This window comes from Oncorhynchus mykiss, chromosome 25 (assembly GCF_057628025.1).
Source record: "Oncorhynchus mykiss isolate SJ-2025 chromosome 25, ASM5762802v1, whole genome shotgun sequence".
NCBI classification, from domain to species: domain Eukaryota; kingdom Metazoa; phylum Chordata; class Actinopteri; order Salmoniformes; family Salmonidae; genus Oncorhynchus; species Oncorhynchus mykiss.
This window is the reverse complement of record NC_143046.1, coordinates 43,765,427-43,787,823: the sequence shown is the minus strand read 5'-3', so window position 1 is coordinate 43,787,823 and position 22,397 is coordinate 43,765,427. Positions and strand designations below refer to the sequence as shown.

At 41.9% G+C, this 22,397-nt stretch overlaps 1 protein-coding gene across 3 annotated transcripts in view; it reads right to left on the bottom strand.

Moving 5' to 3' along the window:
• Positions 1–354: 354 nt before the first annotated feature.
• The window catches only part of LOC110505193 (glycine receptor subunit alpha-4-like), a 116,507-nt gene continuing 94,464 nt past the window's right edge, over positions 355–22,397 (bottom strand). Inside the window, exons 6-10 of one of the 3 annotated variants that reach the window (XM_090219971.1) lie at positions 9,063–9,200; positions 8,448–8,662; positions 7,407–7,556; positions 4,408–4,536; positions 355–1,432 (exon numbers count right to left, since the gene is read on the bottom strand). In XM_090219971.1, coding sequence (XP_090076097.1) covers positions 1,145–1,432; positions 4,408–4,536; positions 7,407–7,556; positions 8,448–8,662; positions 9,063–9,200 — 920 coding nt within the window. In that variant the 3' untranslated portion in view covers positions 355–1,144. Of the gene's footprint in view, positions 1,433–4,407; positions 4,537–7,406; positions 7,557–8,447; positions 8,663–9,062; positions 9,201–12,539; positions 12,681–22,397 lie in introns of those variants that run through there. The other 2 variants (XM_090219970.1, XM_021584243.3) reach the window with 2 other exon arrangements.

Sequence of the window (22,397 nt, the reverse complement as noted above, 5' to 3'; positions counted from 1 at the left end):
CAGGACCTCAGACTGGGCAAAGGTTCCCACTCCAACAGGAAAACAACCCTAAGCACACAGCCAAGACAATGCAGGACTGGCTTCGGGACATGTTTCTGAATGTCCTTGTGTGGCTCAGCCAGAGCCTGGACTTGAACCCGATCGAACATCTCTGGCGAGTCCTGAAAATAGCTGTGCAGTGACACTCCCCATCCAACCTGATAGAGCTTGAGAGGATCTGCAGAGAAGAATGGGAGAAACTTCACAAAAACAGGTGTGTCAGGCTTGTAGCATCATACCAAGAAGACTCGAGGCTGTAATTGCCGCCATAGGTGCTTCAACAAAGTAAAGGGTCTGAATACTTGTGTAAATATATTTTTTTCCATTGTTTTGTTTTTTATTAAAAAAAAATGTTTTTGTAAAAATTTGTTTTTGGTTTGTCATTATATGGTATTGTTTGTAGATTGATTAGGGACAAAACTATTTAATACATTTTAGAATAAGGCTGTAACGTAACAAAATTAGGAAAAACTCAAGGGTTCTGAATGCTTTCCGAATGCACTGTATGTAATCTATTGTCATATGTAGTTAAAACAACATATCATCATCACCTCATTTAAATCCAGAAATATCAAAGACCCCAATCCCTCCCTCACATCCATTTGTTTGGCATTGTAAAGTTGTAAAAAAAGCCTTTTTTCCTTCTTTTTTTTTGTTGTTACATTCATTCAAAGATGCGTTGATTGGTATTCAAGTCAGTAGTATCCATCCAGCCATGACTAATATTCCCTTGTGGTATCTGCCTTTAGCCATTGTTCAGAGTTCAGGCAGAAGTTCAAAGACTAGCATTATTATGTTTCTGCTGTAATCCAGTCAAAATAAGATGACTAAGATAAAAGAGAATGCAATAACAAATAGCACTCTAACACCAGTTTAAATTCACATCTTCACTTTCTTTTCATACACACTTTCTCTCTCTCTCTCTCTCTGAAATCCTGAAGACGCACCTGAGCACAGAGTTTTTAGCATCAATGGCAACTGTTGCGAAGCATATGCCCCTGAAACACTTTTAATGTATATCTGATAGGCAGTTTTGGTTGAAAAAAAAGAAAAAAAAAGTAGCATGTAACAATTAGAGGTCGTTGGGAATAGAGCAGAGAGCGTATTACAAATTTGCGTGGATGTCCTCATGTCGCAGCACTTTGTAGGTAATCCAGTAGAAAATGTTGAAGAAGAGGAAGCTCAGAGGGAAGACTGCGCGGGATATCGTGTCGATGCGCTTGGCCCGGTCCACAAAGCACTTGCGGACCGCCTCTCCATCATACATGGTGGACACCGGCGGGGCGAAGATTGTGGCCCCTTCCACCGCCGTTCCGTCCTTGGTCTGCAGGCAGTGACCCAGTCCGTAGCCGCGGAAGTAAAACCCACGGCTGTCTCTCACCAGTTCCTCTTCCTGGGGAATGAAGCAAAAAGAAAGCACAACTTGGCTCTTCACTGTCAACTGGCATTAACTCATATTTCTTCCCAGTGGGTAATTCTCAGATGCAGGCAAAAGGGCAACAGGGTGAGGGCATTACTTACTTAAAATGAAAAACACCAAGCATGTCTGGACTTAAAGTGCAACTGCCCCTAAAAACAACTTCTCATTTAGAAAACAGCCTATGTGGCATCGATATGAGTCATAATCATGTATTCTCCTGTCAAAGTTTACTACATTGTGTAATTTTGGTCAGAAAGTCAGTCTCGTCCAAAACTGAGTTTTGTGAGAAATCACAACCTAAGTGAAGTTGTATTTTTTTTCAATCCTACCTACATGCCAACAGCTTGGCAGCTGCATGCGACCCAATCGTATTGCCCGTGGTCAATTTGCATTGACTTTGGATATCCCTGTGGGGCTTGTTAGGGACCGTTGTTAAATTACACAATGTAATTTGTAAAAAACAAATATATATTTTAGCAGATGCTCTTATCCAGAGCGACTTACAGTTAGTGCATTTATCTTAAGATCTTAAGCTATGTGAGTCAACCACATATTACAGTCGTAGAAAGAACAGTTTTGAATGAGCGGGAGCTGATTCAACCCTAGTAGGGTTAGGATGCCCAACAGACCAGAGGTGGCAGACGCAAGCACCTGGGCAAGCATCATGGTCTTGTAGTGGATGCGAGCTTCGACTGGAAGTCAGTGGAGTGTGCGGAGGAGTGGGGTGGCATGAGAGAACTTGGGAAGGTTGAACACCAGGTTGGCTGCTGCGTTCTGGATAAATTCCAGGGTTTGATGGCACAAGCGGGGAGCCCAGCCAACAGAGCCAGCTGCAGTAGTCCAGACGGGAGATGACAAGTGCCTGGATTAGGAGGTGTGCCGTTTCTTGTGTGAGGAAACGTTGTACTCCACAGATATTGTAGATCATGAACCTGAGTTGTCCACCTTGATGGAGAGGTCTTGGAGTGGACAGGCCTTACCCGGAAGGAAGTGCAGCTTTGTCTTGTTGAGGGTTAAGCTACATGGGACAATACCTTAAAATTGGCTCCACATCTCAATGACAGTATCATTAACGCGAAAGGGCCATTTTAATTACCAAAGTAAAAAAATGTACCTCCATTTCTCTTTGTAGGCTAAGGACACAGACTTTAAAAAAATCTAAACTTCTGAAATAATAGACCTATCAAGGTGCCGGAGTGAAAAGTCAGGGTCCCGACAAAAACTCACAATGGGCATTACCAATGATGGATGGCGGGGCACTCTTTCCATGCAGAGTGAGATGCCATATTCCCTATCTTTGTGGAGAATATTAATAGACATGTAGCTTAATGTTGACAGTCCTCTCACACCTTGAGAGATGCACTTTGGCAGGGAAAGGTGGGATGTGGGATCTAAATTGGGTTATTAGTAGTCAGTGTTAAGGCAGTGAGTGAATTGACCCTCCCGGGTGTCTTTCTCCCTGACCCTCGGCAGGTCTTTTTTTTGTGTTACAGCCTGAATTGAAAATGGATTACATTTGGATTTTGTTTTGTCACTGGCCTATACACAATACCTCATAATATCAAAATGGAATGATGTTTTTCGAAATGTTCGCAAATTAATTCAAAATTAAAAGCTGAAATGTCTTTAGTCAAAAAGTATTCAACTGATTTGTTATGGCACGCCTACATGAGTAAACATTTGCTTAACAAGTCATGTAATAAGTTGCATGGACTCACTATATGTGCAATAATAGTATTTAACATTATTTTTAATGACTACCTCACAAACAATTATCTATAAGGTCCCTCAGGCGAGCAGTGTATTTCAAACACAGATTCAACCACAAAGAAAGACCAGGGAGGTTTTCCAATGCATCACAAATAAGGGCACCTATTAGTAGATGGATAAAAAATAAATAAACAGAATATCCCTTTTGATTATGGTGCAGTTATTAATTACACTTTTGATGGTTTATCAGTCAACCCAGTAAAATCCAGTACAACACATTACTGAATACCACTCTCCATATTTTCAAGCACAGTGGTGGCTGCATCATTTCATGGGTATGCTTGTAATCGTTAAGGACTGGGTAGTTTTTCAGGGTAAAAAAGAAATGGAGTGGAGCGAAGCACAGGGAAAATCCTAGAGGAAAACCTGGTTCAGTCTGCTTTCCACCAGACATTGGGATATTAATTCACCAGCAGGACAATAACACAAGGCCAAATCTACACTGGAGTTGCTTACCAAGAAGAAAGTGAACGTTACTGACTGTCCGAGTTACAGTTTTGACTTAAATCTACTTGGAAATCAATGGCAGGACCTGAAAATGGTTGTCTAGCAATGATCAACAACCGTTTTTCATACAGGGGTATGAATACTTGTGTAAATTAGATATTTCAGTATTTTATTTTCAGTGAATTTGATAAAATTTGTTTTCACTATGTCATTGGGTGAGAATGTATTTTTTTGTAATCAATTTTGAATTCAGGCTGTAACACAACAATATGTGGAATATGTCAAGGTGTATGGATACTTTCTGAAGGCACATTTTTAACTCAATAAAAAAGATCTCTAAGTACTAAGCGATCAGTACATGCCAACACCCTCAGAGCTGATGTCCTGTGTCATGTCTTTTTGCTTTCTTGAGAAGACAGCGAAGGTGAACCCCCCCCCCCCCCCCCCCCCCCGAAGAGTACCCACCTGGAGCCGATGACACAGAATTACATCAGACTTTAATTAACGTTTAGAATTAGGATGGCGTAAAGGGCAGGAGCAGACCGGGGGGGGGGGGGGAGTGAGAAAGGTCAAAAGGGGTTTGTTTCAGTGCAGGGGTAGAACATATTCGCTTTGGGGATCAGATGTGGTGGAAGACATTCGGTTTTGGGGGTCAACAGATTCAGTTTGAGTGGACAGAGGTGATGGAACATTCACTTTGGGGTCAGAGGTGATACAGGGGTCAGTTTTACCCTGGCATAGGCCCTGCAGTGCTGATTCAGGTTTCCGTGGTAGCTGGTGCTGATGGTGTTGTTGCCAGGCAGGTCGTTCACTTTCCTCTCTGACTCTACACTCGGCGGTTGATTGGCCAAGGCCATGTCCTCCGCAGAGAAAGGAGCAATACATAGATTGGAAAAATTTCATTTGAAACCATGCTATTCTCTATTTTAATACCAATCAGAAATGAGCTGCACATTGGATTGTGTACCTTTTTTCTCAGCTTTTGTCTATAATACAAGGGTCCTGAAAGAATGATGTGCTCAGGTGCTGCAAAACTTAATTCCTAAGAAATGCTAATCTAATAATTTTGCTGAGTGCAGGAAATGCTATCTGCTTCATTCCAAATTAAGCAAAAGTACATTACTTTCTTTGAGCCAAAAATAGGCAAAAGATGTGAACATACAGTAACAGTCAAAAGTTTGGACACGCCTACTCATTCAAGGGTTTTTCTTTATTTGTACTATTTTCTACATTGCAGAATAATAGTGAAGACATTAAAACAATGAAATAACACATGGAATATTTGTATTTGAGGTTCTTCAAAGTAGCCACCCTTTGCCTTGATAACAACTTTGGTGATTGTGGAGGCCAGGTCATCTGATGCAGCATTCCATAACTATCCTTGGTCAAATAGCCCTTACTCAGCCTGGAGGTGTGTTTTGTGTTGCTGTCCTGTTGAAAATTTAATGATAGTCCCACTAAGCGCAAACCAGATGTGATGGCGTATCACTGCAGAATTCTGTGGTAGGCATGCTGGTTAAGTATGACTTGAATTGTAAATAAATCACTGACAGTGTCCAGCAAAGCACACCCACACCATCACACCTCCTCCTCCGTGACTCACGGTTGGAACCACACATGCGGAGATCATCTGCTGACCTACTCTGCGTCTCACAAAGACACAGAGGTTGGAACCAAAAATCTTAAATTTGGACTCATCAGACCAAAGGACAAATTTCACCCGGTCTAATGTCCATTGCTCTTGTTTCTTGGCCGAAACAAGTCTCTTCTTCTTATTGGTGTCTATTAGCAGTGGTTTCTTTGCAGCAATTCAACTATGAAGGCCTGATTCACCCAGTCTCCTCTGAACAGTTGATGTTGAGATGTGTCTGTTACTTGAACTCTGTGAAGCATTTATTTGGGCTGCACTCTGAGGTGCAGTTAAATCTAATGAATTTATCCTCTGCAGCAGAGGTAAATCTGAGTCTTCCTAACCTGTGGCGGTCCTCATAAGAGCCAGTTTCATCATATCGCTTGATGGTTTTTGCCACTGCACTTGAAGAAACGTTCAAAGTTCTTGAAATGTTCCCGCATTGACTGACCTTCATGTCTTAAAGTAACGATGGACGTTTCTCTTTCCTTATTTGAGCTGTTCTTGCCATAATATAGACTTGGTCTTTTACCAAATAGAGCTATCTTCTGTATACCACCCCTACCCTGTCACAACACAATTGACTGGCTCAAACACATTAAGATGGTAAGAAATTCCACAAATTAACTTTTAACAAGGCGCACCTGTTAATTGAAATGCATTCAGATGACTACCTCATGAAGCTGGTTGAGAGAATGCCAATAATGTGCAAAGCTGTCATCAAGGCAAAGGGTATCAACTTTGAAGAATCTCAGATATAAAATATAAAACACTTTTTTGGACATACATGATTCCATATGTGTTATTTCATAGTTTTGATGTCTTCACTATTATTCTACAATGTAGAAAATAGTAAAAATAAAGAAAAACCCTTGAATGAGTAGGTGTGTCCAACCTTTTGACTGCTACTGTATAATATATCAAACATGGTGGTACGGAACTAAACGGAAAACAAGCTATGCAATTTAGCCTTTAAATCAGCGAAGCACTCAAGGAAAACGTTAAAAGTATGATTCATCAACAAACGGGTTTAAACAAGGGAATTACTGTAGCTCAGGAGGCTGAGGAAAATATCCTTGAGGAACTAAAGTAAGTTGGCTTTGCAAACACTGCAACTCATTTTCTTATACAGTAGATATAAAGTAGTTTTATTTCCTTCATGACGTAAGCTGTAGTGTATACAGTACACGTACATGGGAGCTTGGGTGTCAGGGTCTGACTGCCCTCTGTTGTTTTTCAACGCCAAGCTGAAGACCATGGAGGTACAGTAGGTACTGATTAACCCTGGTCAGTCAGTGATGGTAGCTAGGTGTGCTCCATCAGCCCAAGGCCATGCTTTAATACCACCCTAGATGGATAATTCAGAAGCCAAATGTCTTGATGGGAGTAATTGCCCTACTGATGTGGAGTTACTTCTTGCTCTCATGGAAAATCATTTTCGCTCCTTTTATTGTATTCGAGTCCAGTAGACAGCCCACTAAATCTGTGAGATTTGTCTGCCCTGGACAGTGGGAGCTTTAATACTCTAGGAAAACAGCCCACCCATTTTGGACCACCGTTTAATGTGTTTTTTCAGACTCTGTTTTTCAGACTCTCTCTGCTCTTGAGAGTCAATTTTCTGTTTCGCTAAAGGGTCTCCCGTCTTGTAATTTGTGCTCAGTAGCATTACCGCTCTCCATTCTCTACAAGTGGCTACATGGTGGATTGGTTCGTTTGGCTGGATAGTAATACTTCAGATCAGCAATATTTTACTCCTCCTAAGCTCTTATTCAGCCATAAAACTCCCTATTTTACTCTCCCAGAGTTCCAGTGATGCGAGGCTGGAGGACAGGTTTAACCTGTGTTACAGACCAGGTTAATGGTGTGACGAGGGGAGCAAGGAGCACATGAACATCTGTGCATGTCAGTCCTCACCGTGGAAATGAGCTGAGCCTGAAATGAGCTGTATCTTCCTCATGTAAAGTGACGGCCAGCTGTAGTGTGTTGCTGTTGTCAGTCTCTGAATATACAGCAGCGCACAATAACAAGGTCTGTAAGTCAGTGTGGTAGAAAGTGACAGGTGTGTTTGTCCAGTGTGTGTGTCTGGCGATTTACACTCACTATTCTTTGCCGCCGCCGCTTCTTCCTCAGCCTGATAAACTCCTTGTGTTGCCGCGAGACGAAGTTGACTGCTGCATACTCGAGCAGCGCAGCGAACACGAACAGCAAGCACACGGCCATCCAGATGTCAATGGCCTTCACGTAGGACACCTGGCGGGGAGAGGCACACAAGGTAACCGGGTCATCAATAGTGAATCAATGGAGGCTTTGGTGTGCATAATTAAAGGGGAAATGGCATACTGACACTGCCCTAAACATGCAGACTACATTTTAGTCATTTAGCAGACGCTCTTATCCAGAGAGACTTAAGTGCATACATTTTTTAATACTTTTTTCATACTGGTCCCCTGTGGGAATTGAACTCACAACCCTGGAGCTGCTCTACATACTGAGCAACACAGGACTAGTGAGACTAATGAGCCTTGTCTTCAGAATGGCCCAAAATTGTGACTGGAGAAAATAAGATGCAGGCAGATGCATCCGATTCACATAGACTCATACATCAGCTAGGGAATGTCAACTCTGCTCTGTTCATGAACACGTTAACGTCAAAACATGTCAAACTCAAGTTTGAAATTCCAGTTAAGTTCACTCCATAGTAATATTTTGCCAGCTACCTGTCTAGACATGGCCTAACCACTGTATCTAAATTGGCTATTCCAGTCTAACAAACCTAGAGGCCTAGCATTGCAGATGCTAGAAGTAATTGTTTATGAACTGGACCATTAACATTGCATTCCGTTGATCTGGCAGGTGACAATAACCAGGTGCCAGCCCATTAAAGTGACATCTGAAATAGCCAATCAGCATTGGGAGAGGAGTCATATGATTAAATTGAAACTATTTGAAACATTCTGATACATATGCTACCAGTTCCTACAAGCTTTGCATTGACAGTGACCCTTCATGTGAATAGTGTTTCCACATCTTGCAAAATTAGCACTGATAGCACTTACTAGACTCGCTATCCATCATCCTGCTTACTTGCCTTACTTTTTAACACTACATCCCTGGTGTTGGTAGAGCGTTATCTATGCTCACCTTGGGTAAAGAGGCCCGGGACCCAGAGCTCTGGGTGGTCATGGTGAGCACGGTGGTGATGCCCAGGCCCACTCTAGCCGGGGCAGCATCCATGTTGATCCAGAAGGAGACCCAGGACAGGATGACGATGAGCAGGCTGGGGATGTACATCTGGATCAGGTAGTAGCCCATCTGTCTCTCCAGGTGGAACTTAACTTCGATGCAGGTGAATTTACCTGCCACCATAACCGATAGAATTGGCAAATACTTAAGTCAGTCTTTTGGAAAATTCTGTAGAATTTACGTGTTTTTTGTGTGTAGGTTGGAAAAGTTGCCACTGGTCCATGGAGTTCAGATCATATGTTGAGAAGGAAGTTGCTGCTACTCCATTGAGCACTTAATTTGCTTTTTTCTCATGTATGAGAAAAATGTATCAATGATTCTGCAGCATCTAGCACTTTTAATCATTCTGCAGAAAGCACCAGCTTTCTCAACAACTTATGCGCTGAACTCTTTTCTTAAACATCAATTAAACACAATCCCCAACCCCCAAAGCTCCATTCTGCCATTTATGTTCCTTTCAGAAAAACAATGGTAACAATGTGCTCTTCCACTGAAGTTCCACCAAGGTCCCACCTGTGTTGTAGTGCTTGGTACAGTAGCCCAGATCCTGCTCATCTTTCAGCACAAACTGAGGGAGTGTCAGATCATCAGCCACCTGCACCGGGTTCTCTGCCAACCACTCGAAGATCAGATCATTCATGGTATACCCAACTACAGAGAGAGAAAGAGATAAGATTAGGGTGGGAGAGACACGGGCGGGAGGGTGAAAGAGAAAGAGAGCGAGAGAGTGGGGGAGAGAAGATGAGAAACTGAGAGAGAGGTCCAAAGGGAAACATATGGAGAAAGGTATAGAGTTGAGAAAGGGAGAGACAGGGAGTGCTGGAGAGAGAAAGACGGGTGTAAAGGAAGAGAGGGTGAGAGATGGCGAGGGAGAGTGTGAGTGATGGGGAGTAAACAGGGTGATCTCCCTCTCCGCCTGTTTGTCATGATAAAGGTAAGCCAAAGTGGCAGACCAGTGGCTTGAAAATCAAACATGAGGGGTGAATGTGAGATGCATGCCTCAACAACAGAAGGAGCTGATGGCTTAATGGATGCAGGGTTGCCCTTGCATTCACTTACACGTGTTTGCGCCACCAAAGACCCGCAAAGCCTGTCAGCTGTGTAAGCAAACATACATCGTATGTGACTACTGAAGACTAGACTGTAATTGCTTTGAGCACACACATACAGTGGGGAGAACAAGTATTTGAAACACTGCCGATTTTGCAGGCTTTCCTACTTACAAAGCATGTAGAGGTCTGTAATTTTTATCATAGGTACACTTCAACGGTGAGAGACGGAATCGAACAACAAAAATCCAGAAAATCACATTGTATGATTTTTAAGTAATTAATTTGCATTTTATTGCATGACATAAGTATTTGATCACCTACCAACCAGTAAGAATTCCGGCTCTAACAGACCTGTTAGTTTTTCTTTAAGAAGCCCTCCTGTTCTCCACTCTTTACCTGTATAAAAGACACCTGTCCACACACTCAATCAAACAGACTCCAACCTCTCCACAATGGCCAAGACCAGAGAGCTGTGTAAGGACATCAGGGATAAAATTGTAGACCTGCACAAGGCTGGGATGGGCTACAGGACAATAGGCAAGCAGCTTGGTGAGAAGGCAACAACTGTTGCCGCAATTATTAGAACATGGAATAAGTTCAAGATGACGGTCAATCACCCTCGGTCTGGGGCTCCATGCAAGATCTCACCTCGTGGGGCATCAATGATCATGAGGAAGGTGAGGGATCATCCCAGAACTACGCGGCAGGACCTGGTCAATGAACTGAAGAGAGCTGGGACCACAGTCTCAAAGAAAACCATAAGTAACACACTACGCCGTCATGGATTAAAATACTGCAGCGCACGCAAGGCCCCCCTGCTCAAGCCAGCGCATGTCCAGGCCCGTCTGAAGTCTGACAATGACCATCTGGGTGATCCAGAGGAGGAATGGGAGAAGGTCATGTGGTCTGATGAGACAAAAATAGAGCTTTTTGGTCTGAACTCCACTCGCCGTGTTTGGAGGAAGAAGAAGGATGAGTACAACCCCAAAAACACCATCCCAACCGTGAAGCATGGAGGTGGAAACATCACTCTTTGGGGATGCTTTTCTGCAAAGGGGACAGGACGAATGCACCGTATTGAGGGAAGGATGGATGGGGCCATGTATCGCGAGATCTTGGCCAACAACCTCCTTCCCTCAGTAAGAGCATTGAAGATGGGTCGTGGCTGGGTCTTCCAACATGACAATGACCCGAAACACACAGCCAGGGCAACTAAGGAGTGGCTCTGTAAGAAGCATCTCAAGGTCCTGGAGTGGCCTAGCCAGTCTCCAGACCTGAACCCAGTAGAAAATCTCGGAGGGAGCTGAAAGTTTGTATTGTCAGGAACCTGAAGGATCTGGAGAAGGTCTGTATAGAGGAGTGGGTCAAAATCCCTGCTGCAGTGTGTGCAAACCTGGTCAAGAACTACAGGAAACGTATGCCCTCTGTAATTGCAAAGGTTTCTGTACCAAATATTAAGTTCTGCTTTTCTGATGTATCAAATACTTATGTCACACAATAAATGCTAATTAATTACTTAAAAATCATACAATGTGATTTTCTGGATTTTTGTTGAAGATTCCGTCTCTCACAGTTGAAGTGTACTTATGATACAAATTACAGACCTCTACATGCTTTGTAAGTAGGAAAACCTCCAAACTTGTTCTCCCCACTGTACATACAGTACCAGTCAAAAAGTCTGAACACACTTAATTCTGGAGATTCTCTTAGTTTTACTATTTTATACATTGTAGAATAATAGTGAAGACATCGAAACTATAAAACAATGCATATGGAATCATGTAGTAAAAAGTGTTAAACAAATCATAATATATTTTATTTTTGAGATTCTTCAAAGTAGCCATCCTTTGACTTGATGACAGCTTTGCACACTCTTGGTATTGTCTCATCCAGCTTCAAGTAGTCACCTGGAATGGATTTCAATGAACAGGTGTGCCTTGTTAAAAGTACATTTTAATGTGTTTGAACCAATCAGTTGTGTCGTGACAAGGTAGGGGTGGTATACAGAACATAGCCCTATTTGGTAAAATACCAAGTCTAAATTATGGCAAAAACAGCTCAAATAACCAAAGACAAACGACAGTCCATCATTACTTTAAGACATGAAGACATGAAGTTTCTTCAAGTGCAGTCGCAAAAACCATCAAGCGCTATGATGAAACTGAATGTCATGAGGACCGCCACAGGAAAAGATGACCCAGAGTTACCTCTGCTGCAGAGAATAAGTTCATAAGAGTTACCAACCTCAGAAATTGCAGCCCACATAAATGTTTCACAGAGTTCAAGTAACTGACACATCTCAACATCAACTGTTGAGAGGAGACTGAGTGAATTAGGCCTTCATGGTCAAAGTGCTGCAAAGAAAACACTACTAAATGAAACCAGTAAGAACAATAGCCTCCGTCTTCGGAGGACAAATGTATGTTGTTATTTTACAGCTTTTGTGCTACATATGCATACATTTTACATCAACATTTAAGTCTGATGAGTACAAATTTGAGATTTTGGTTCTAACCGCCGTGTCTTTGTGAGATGCAGAGTAGATGATCTCTGCATGTGTGGTTGGAGGTGTTATGGTGTGGTGGTGCTTTGCTGGTGACACTGTCTGTGATTTATTTAGAAGGCACACTTAAAACTTCTTATGGTATAAGGGACGCTTGCGTCCCACTTGGCCAAAAGCCAGGGAAAATGCAGCTCGGGAAATTCAAATAAAATGATATAAAAATCTAACTTTCATTAAATCACACATGTAAGATACTAAATTAAATCTACACTCGTTGTGAATCCAGCCAACATGTCAGATTTTAAAAAGGCTTTTCCGCGAAAGCATAAGAAGCTATTATCTGATGATAGCACAACAGTAAACAAAGAGAGTAGCATATTTCAACCCTGCCGGCGCTACACAAAACGCAGAAATAAAATATAAAACATGCCTTACCTTTGACAAGCTTCTTTTGTTGGCACTCCGATATCTCCCATAAACATCACAATTGGTCCTTTTGTTTGATTAATTCCGTCCATATATATCCAAAATGTCCATTTATTTGGCGTGTTTGATCCAGAAAAAAACAGCTTCCAAATTGAGCAACGACACTACAAAATATTTCAAAAGTTGCCTGTAAACTTTGCCAAAACATTCCAAACTACTTTTGTAATACAACTTTAGGTATTTTTAAACGTTAATAATCGATCAAACTGAAGACGGGTCTATCTGTTTTCAATAGAGGACGAGAGGAAACTAACGCTACTTTTCAAGTCTTGCGCAACTCTCAACACTGTTACCCATTTCCTAGATGGCCGTACTTCTTCATTGCACAAAGGAATAACCTCAACCAAATTCCAAAGACTGGTGACATCCACTGGAAGCAGTAGGAACTGAAAACAAGTGCCTAAGAAATATTGAGAACTGAACAGACAGAGACCTAAAAAAACAAACATTCTGAAAGGTTAGTCCTCGGGGTTTTGCCTGCTACATAAGTTCTGTTATACTCGCAGACATGATTCAAACAGTTTTAGAAACTGTTTTCTATCCAAATCTACTAATAATATGCATATCTTATATTCTTGGCATGAGTAGCAGGAAGTTGAAATTGGGCACGCTATTTATCCAAAAGTGAAAATGCTGCCCCTCATACCTTAAGAAGTTAACCAGCATGGCTACCACAGCACTCTGGTTTGCGCTTACTGGAATTATCATTTGTTTTTCAACAGGACAATGACCTAACGCACCTCCAGGCTGTGTAAGGGCTATTTGACCAAGACGGAAAGTGATGTAGTGCTGCATCAGATGACCTGGCCTCCATAATCACCTGACCTCAACCCAATTAAGATGGTTTGGGATGAGTTGGACCACAGAGTGAAGGAAAGCAGCCAAGCAGTGCTCAGCATATGTGGGAAATCCTTCAAAACAGTTGGAAAAACATTCCAGGTGAAGCTGATTGAGAGTATGCTAAGAGTATGCAAAGCTGTCATCAAGGCAGAAGGTGGCTACTTTGAAGATTGTAAAATACACACTTTTTTGGTTACTACATGATTCCAAATGTGTTATTTCATAGTTTTGATGTCTTCACTATTATTCTACAATGTAGAAAATAGTAAAAATAGGGAAAAACCCTTAAATGAGTAGGTGTGTCTAAACTTTTGACTGGTACTGTATGTCTGGCCTGTCATGCCAAATAGTGTCCCCCTGCCAAAAAGTGTCCCCCCCCCCCTCCCCCCTCTGCGTCACAATGGGATTCGATGAGTTCTAGCTTCTGTTGCTAGGGCTGTTCCTAGAATTCGCAAAATTCTGACCGGATTAAATAATGAACCAAAGCATCCGTTGCTATGCTGGTTGCTTAGCTTTATTTTACCTCGTAGCGGTCACTAAGGACGGATGACGAAGGCCAGTTCTAGTTCTATTTCACCTCATAAGCGCTCGCTCAGTCCAAGCAAAATTATTAACGTTACCTCAGAATTGCTCTCCAAGGACAGTGTTTTTGATGGTGACAACCTGCTGCATTAAACAACCGAAAAGACCATATATGTCTTGTATAAGAAAAAAATGTTAAATAGAAAGAAATAATTTAATCTGTTTTTATATTGATTTTATATTGACATTGCTAGCTAGTTATTTACCTCAGCCTGCCTAGTCAGCTAGCTAGCCAGACAGTTTTATTTAGCTAACGTTATCTAGCTAGCTAACGTAAACTCACCCCATTCTGTACAAAAGTGCGCAAACGCAACATTCAAACGAGGCTACAAAGAAAAATAATGGGACTGTAGCGACTGTGTTGACTTCACAATCGGGGGTGTGAACTAAGTTTCTATTCAAGCATTGATCGACATGGTAATGGCTCTATAGTATTGGAGAAAAGATGAAAAAACGGACCCTCCGTTACATCCTGACGTGTCATGCGGTAATGTACAGCACGCATAAAGCAACTATTTCTGTCTTACAATCTCTCTCCACCAGGTGTAGCACTGCTCTCATTGTTTAAAAACAAGAAATGGACAGTAAACGGGGGTAAGGGGGATACCTAGTAATTTTTTGCGTCATCATTGCATGCGATCATCATTCTCAAAGCCGCTGTTTACTTCTAAGATCACTTTAGCACCTCCCTAAAAACCCAATTCAAATTCGACACAAACCTTCAAATAGGTATGTAGTGACACATTATATAAACTCTTTGTAGTGTTTTATTTACATTTTAGAGGCGATAAGGTGATAAGTTGGACAGATCGAGTGAAAAAAAGCAATTTTCCCACACAACATCTCTCCTTCTCACTATCACGCATTAGTTTCGCTTCCCCCACCCGCCATTTTTAAAATGACCCGCCGGGGCTCATTGCCTTCTTGAAACATGCAGAAACGGGTAGCGTTAAGGTCATGTAATTGATTCTGATGGAAAGTGGAGAAATTGTGCTTTACAATGGTATCGACATTACAGTTGATCTGGAAGTATTAAAGTTGATATGGGCGCTAAAATAAGGGCAATTGTACGGACCAAGGCAATGTACAAAAGTGAGTGAGTGAGTTTACGTTAACTGTTGTTGTAGCTTTCTGTTTGTATGTAGCTTGCACTTCAATGGCATCCCTCGAGGATATTTTCTTTTATCTTTCCAACCAGGCGAAGTCCTATGAAGGCAACCCTAATTCACAATTCAGTGTAAGGTTAATTGCTATTAGATAACTGGAAGGCTATTAGATAACTGGAAGGATTTATGTACAACCAACCATTTATAACCCTTTCCCATCTATCTAGTTGGTCATCTACATGTCGCTATCTATACATATATGACTGTCATATTAAGGTATCTAGCTATAAGTTAACCCTGGTCAATCAAATGGATATGTGTAAGCAATTATGGTAACTCAAACTGCCCTTAACTAGCTGTCTTCACAAGACAGAGAGAGATCCATACAGAGAGAGAGAGGAAGAGAGTGAAAGACAGAGAGAGATGGAGAGACAGAGCAACAGAAACACAGCAGTGCAAATTTACTTAGACTATAGTATTTCATCAACTCGATCATCGACTGTCCGAGCCACCCAGTAATTATCCCATCCACCAGAGCCCGTGAGTTCGGATCAGTCTGAATATCTGTGCTCTGAGTCGTAAGGCTTGAGGTAGGCTATACTTTAAAAAACTGTTGAAAAGTTAATTTCTCCCCTTCGCACTGCACTGCGCTAATCCATCACATTTTCTCACTTGTGGCTTGCGTCGGACTGGAGGAACAGGGGCAGGTAAGTCCAGTCACTGGACTAGAAGACACTAGTGAGGTTCTCATCACTAGTGTCTAACAGGGGCAGGTAAGCCCAGCTGCTCTCTGTGGCCAGATGGAGGACCTTCGGGGGGGTCATTCTTCCATCATACTCCTGGTTAGACAATTTTCCAATTGATCATGATCAAGCTCTTTTGCAGGTGCAACATCCAGAAGTAGGAGGCCTGCTCGTGGTGGGCGACATTGCCATGCTAGGGCCTCCCGGGTGGTACATCGCAGTGCAAGCTGTGCCACCAGAGATTCTGGGTTTGAGCCCAGGCTCTGTCGCAGCCGGCCGCAACCGGGAGGTCCATGGGGCGACGCACAATTGGCCCAGCATTGTCCGGGTTAGGGATGGTTTGGCCGGCAGCGATATCCTTGTCTCATCGCGCACTAGCGACTCCTGTGGCAGGCCGGGTGCAGTGGATGCTGACCAAGTCGCCAGGTGTACGGTGTTTCCTCCGACACATTGGTGCGGCTGGCTTCCGGGTTGGATGTGCGTTTTATCAAGAAGCAGTGCGGCTAGGTTGGGTTGTGTTTTGGAGGACGCATGGCTCTTGACCTTCACCTCTCCTGAGTCCGTACAGGAGTTGCAGCGATGAGACAAGACTAACTACTACCAATTGGATATCTCGAAATTGGGGAGAAAAAAAAAACATTGCCATGCTGTAAGCAGTACCAACACTGGCCCAGGGGTTTGTCCAGATAGTCCATCTCAAGGCTAACCACTGGGTCACGGTAAGTAACCTCCGCTGCCAGGTAGGTACTGTTAAGGTGTATGACTCGAGTGGTCATGACACTACCCCAGACTTTCTCTCACAACTCACCTCTATTATCTTTTCCAGGCAGGGACTTCTGTGACTGTGGAGTGGCCGGCAGTCCAGCAGCAGAAAGGGGGCACAGATTGTGCTCTGTTTGCTATTGCAAACAGTCTTACTCTCAGCAGAGATGAGGAACGTTCCATGGCACGATACCATCAGAAATCCATTACAAATCATATATTCTCTTGTTTTCAGGCTGGGCGCCTGGAACCATTTCCCAGTCCCAAATTCCAGTCCCTGTCCTGGGTCCAGGACTCCCAAGGTGTCCACGCCCTACACAAAAGAGGTCAGCGTCCACTGCTTCTGCTGGAAATACGTGGGAGAAGGTAAGGAGGTGGCCCGGTATAGGAAGCATGTTCATGTGTCTTGTTTGTTTCATGTCGTCAATGTGCATGAATTTGTCTGTCCATCTCATGTTTTCCCCACCCTTGTTTTTACTGCTTGGCCGGTTCTCCACCTTAAGACAGTTGGTATTTTATTACATTACATCTAGTTGTAAATTGGATGTTATTGTAAATAACCTTTATCATGTTGTAATATTGTTTTTAATTAGTAGAAAGATATGTTTACTTGCAGACATTGGCTGTGAAGATGGTAAGTTGGTTGGTACTGTAAGTATATTGCACATATACAGTTGAAGTCGGAAGTTGACATACACCTTAGCCAAATACATTTATACTCAGTTTCACAATTCCTGATTTAATTCTAGTAAAAATGTTACTTTACTTTAAGAATGTGAAATGTGAGAATAATAGTAGAGAGAACGATTTATTTCAGCTTTTTTTTCTTTCATCACATTCCGTTTGGTCAGAAGTTTACATACACTTAGTATTTGGTAGCATTGTCTTTAAATTGTTTAACTTGGGTCAAATGTTTTGGGTAGCCTTCCACAAGCTTCCCACAATAAGTTGGGTGAATTTTGGCCCATTCCTCCTGACAGAGCTGGTGTAACTGAGTCAGGTTTGTAGGCCTCCTTGCTCGCACATGCTTTTTCAGTTCTGCCCACAAATGTTCTATAGGATTGAAGTCAGTGCTTTGGCCACTCCAATAGCTTGACTTTTTGTCCTTAAGCCATTTTGCCACAAATTTGGAAGCATGCTTGAGGTCATTGTCCATTTTGACACGTTTGACACAAGACACATTTGTGACCAACCTTTAACTTCCTCTGGTGTCTTGAGATGTTGCTTCAATATATCCACATAATTTCCCTCCCTCATGATGCCATCTATTTTGTGTAGTGCACCAGTCCCTCCTGCAGCAAAGCACCCCCACAACATGATGCTGCCACCACCGTGCTTCATGGTTGGGATAGTGTTCTTCGGCTTGCAAGCCTCCCCTTTTTCCTCCAAACATAACGATGGTCATTATGGCCAAACAGTTACATTTTTGTTTCATCCGACCAGAGGATGATCTTTGTCCCCATGTGCAGTTGCAAACCATAGTCTGGCATTTTTTTATGGCAGTTTTGGAGCAATGGCTTCTTCCTTGCTGAGCGGCCTTTCAGGTCATGCCGATATAGGACTCTTTCTACTGTGGATATAGATACTTTTGTACCTGTTTCCTCCAGCATCTTCACAAGGTCCTTTGCTGTTGTTCTGGGATTGATTCGCACTTTTCCCACCAAAGTACGTTCATCTCTAGGAGACAGAACGCATCTCCTTCCTGAGCGGTATGACGGCTGCGTGGTCCCATTGTGGTTATACTTGCGTACTATTGTTTGTACAGATGAACGGGTTACCTTCAGGTGTTTGGAAATTGCTCCCAATGATGAGCCAGACTTGTGGAGGTCTACAATTTTTTTCTGAGGTCTTAGCTGATTTCTTTTGATTTTCCCATGATGTTAAGCAAAGAGGCACTGAGTTTGAAGGTAGGCCTTGAAATAAATCCACAGGTACTCTTCCAATTGACTCAAGTTATGTCAATTAGCATATCAGAAGCTTCTAAAGCCATGACATCATTTTCTGGAATTTTCCCAGCTCTTTAACAGCACAGTCAACTTAGTGTATGTCAACTTCTGACCCACTGGAATTGTGATACTGTGAAATATAAGTGAAATAATCTGTCTGTAAACAATTGTTCGAAAAATGACTTGTGTCATGCACAAAGTAGATGTCCTAACCATCTTTCCAAAACTATAGTTAACAAGAAATTTGTGGAGTGGTTGAAAAACAAGTTTTAATAGTAGTCCAGGTTCAACAAAGTTAGAGCCTGTAGGACCTGCCCTGTTGATAGTTTTGTTTAAAAGGCTGAGAAGCGCTTAATTATGGACAGACTTCTCCCCATCTTAACTGTTGAATCAACATGTTTTGACCATGACAGTTTACAATCCAGGGTTACTCCAAGCAGTTTAGTCACCTCACCCTTCTCAATTTACATATTAGTTATTAAAATATTTAGTTGAGGTTTATTGTTTAGTGAATTATTTGTCCCAAATACAATGCTTTAAGCTTTTGAAATATTTAGGACTAACTTATTCCTTGCCACCCATTCCGAAAATAACTGCAGCTCTTTGTTAAGTATTGCAGTGATTTCACTCACTGTAATAGCTGACATGTATAGTGTTGAGTATCCAAAGACACACTGGCTAGACACACTAGTCAAGGCCAGTGGCATGTCATTAGTAAACATTTTTAAAAAGTAAGGGGCCTAGCCAGATGCCCTGGAGAATTTCTGATTCTAACTGGATTACGTTGGAGAGGCTTCCATTAAATAACACCCTCTGTGTTCTGTTAGACAGGTAACTCTTTATCCATAATATAACAGGGGGTGTAACACAACTTTTTCCATCAGCAGACTATGATCGATATTGTTAAAAGCCACACTGAAGTCTAACAAAACAGCTCCCACAATCTTTTTATCATCAATTTCTCTCAACCTATCATCAGTCATTTGTGTAAGTGCCGTGCTTGTTGTCCTTCCCTACGGCATTGTAAATGGTCAAACATAATTTTTTCCAAAAGTTTACTAAGGGTTGGTAACAGGCTGATTGGTTGGCTATTTTAGCCAGTAAAGGCTACTATTCTTGGGTAGCGGAATTAATTTTGCTTCATTCCAGGCCTGAAGGCACATACTTTCTAGTAGGCTTATATTGAAGATATGGCTTATATGAGTGGCAATATCGTCTGCTCTTATCCTAAGTAATTTTCCATCCAAGTTGTCAGACCTTGGTGGCTTGTTATTGTTAATAGACAACAATCATTTTTCACTTCTTCCGCACCAGTGGTGGAAAAAGTACCCAACTGTCATACTTGAGTAAAAGTCACCCAGTAAAACCCTACTTGAGTAAAATTCTAAAAGTATTTAGTTTAAAATATACTTAAGTATCAAAAGTAAATGTAATTGCTAAAACATACTTATCATAAGTAAAAGTAAAAGCATAAATCATTACAAATTCCTTATATTAAGCAAACCAGCTGATACCGTATTCTTTTTTTCTCTTTTTTTCGGAAAGCAAGGGGCATACTCCAACATTCAGATAAAATTTACAAACAAAGCATACGTGTTTAGTGAGTCCGCCATATCAGTGGCGGTAGGGATGACCAGGGATGTTCGATTGATAAGCCCGTGAATTTGACTATTTTCTTGTACTTTTGGGTGTGAAGGAAAATGTATGGAGTAAAAAGTACAATCTAGTCTTAAGGAATGTAGTGAAGTAAATGTAAAATTAGTCAAAAATATAAAATATAAAGTAATGTACAGATACCCCCCAAAAACTACTTAAGTAGTACTTTAAAGTATTTTTTACTTAAGTACTTTGCACCACTGTTCCACATTCACTTTACGGAATTCAAAATTACAATGCTTGTCTTTCATATTTTGATCAGTTATATTTGGATGTGCAGTGTCAGTGTTTGTTACTGGCATTTCATGCCTAAATTTGCTAATCTTGCCAATGAAAAAAATCATTAAAGTAAATTGGCAATATCGGTGGGTTTTGTGATGAGTGAGCCATTTATCTTTGTTTCATAGTATAATTTATTCTTCTTTTAAACTCAGTTTGGTTGTGCAGCCAGACTTATTTGCTATTCCTTTTGTCTCTTCCCTCTTGTCCTTCATCAATCCACAGGGATTTAATAGTTTTTACAGTAATTTTATTAATGGGTACATGCTTATTAGGAACTGGAATAAGCAATTTCCTAAATGTGTCAAGTGCAGTGTTTTGTTGCTACTCATTACACAGCACATAGCAACAAATATTATTTTCATCAAGAACATATCAATCACTACAAAACTTATTCTATGACCTCTTATACACTATATGGCTTGTATATTGTGATCACTACATCTGATGGATTTGGATACTGCTTTAAAGCAAATTTCTGCAGCATTAGTAAAAGATGTGATCAATACATGTTGATGCTTTCATTCCTGTGCTGTTTGTAACAAAGCTGGTAGGTAAGCTGATAATCTGAACAGGTTGTAGGCACTAGTTACAGTTTGAAGCTTTTTCTTCCGTAGGCAGCTTGATGAAAGCTTGTCAACATTTAAATCACCCAGAAAATATACCTCTGTCGATATCACATACATTATCAAGCATTGTTATCCAGACATGTTATCCAGATACTGACTGTTAGCGCTTGGTGGTCTATAGCAGCTTTCCACCAGAATGGACTTTAGGTGAGGTCCCTTTAGCCTTATTACTTCAACAGTATTTAACATGAGATCCTCTCTAAGCTTTACAGGTACTGTATGTGGTTCTGAATAACGGTAAACGGAAACTCCCCCACCTCTAGCATTTCCGTCAATTCTGTAGATGTTCTGTAGATGTTAACCATGTATTGCTACCACTATCATCAAAGGTATTATCTAAGTGAGTTTCAGAGAATGTGAGAATGTCATCTGTTACTAGCAAATTATTGTTTCATGAACCTTGTCTCTTAAACTACGTATGTTAACGTGGGTTATTTTAACACTTTTCTGGGATGCTTTCATTGCTCTACTAGGAAGCGTAGCAGAAGTAGATATGCTCATGTTATTTATGTTAGTGCAGAGTGAGCTGCACACAGTGGACTTCCTACTAGGGCACAACGCCTCAGTGCTAACTCTCACGTTTTAGGGAAGACACAGATACAGACAGTGTAGAAGTAACAAAAGTTTATTACAAAAACAGGGGCAGGCACAATGACAGGTTAAGGGCAGGCAGAGGTCAATAAACCAGATCTGGAAACAGGAGACAAAGGTCTGTGAGACATGGGTTGGATTTTAGACACATGACAGTGGGATGTAAACGAAGGGTATGGGGCAACAGAAGACGAACAGCAGAGGGGCTAATGACCTTGGATATGGGGAAAGGGCCAATAAACCATGGGGAAAGTTTGTGGGACCCAACCCAGAGTGGCAGATCCTGGGTGGACAGCCATACCTTCTGCCCGAGACGATACCGGGGTGCCAGGGTCCGCTTGTCGTTGATACCTGGAGGTGGTCTTGAAAAGGGCCGACCGGGCTCTCTTTCAGGTATGATGACAGGGGCGGACAAACATCTGGACAGAAGTTATGCCGTTATCCCGGAAGAGCGGGGGCTTATAACCCAGGGAACACTCAAAGGGCGAGACTCCCCTAACACAGAGGGGGGCTGATCTTTGTGGGCTATACTCGGCCTTGTCTCAGGATGGTAAATTGGTGGTTGAAGATATCCCTCTAGTGGTGTGGGGGCTGTGTGGGGTTATATCCTGCCTGTTTTGCCCTGTCTGGGGGTGTCATTGGATGGGGCCACAGTGTCTCCTGACCCCTCCTG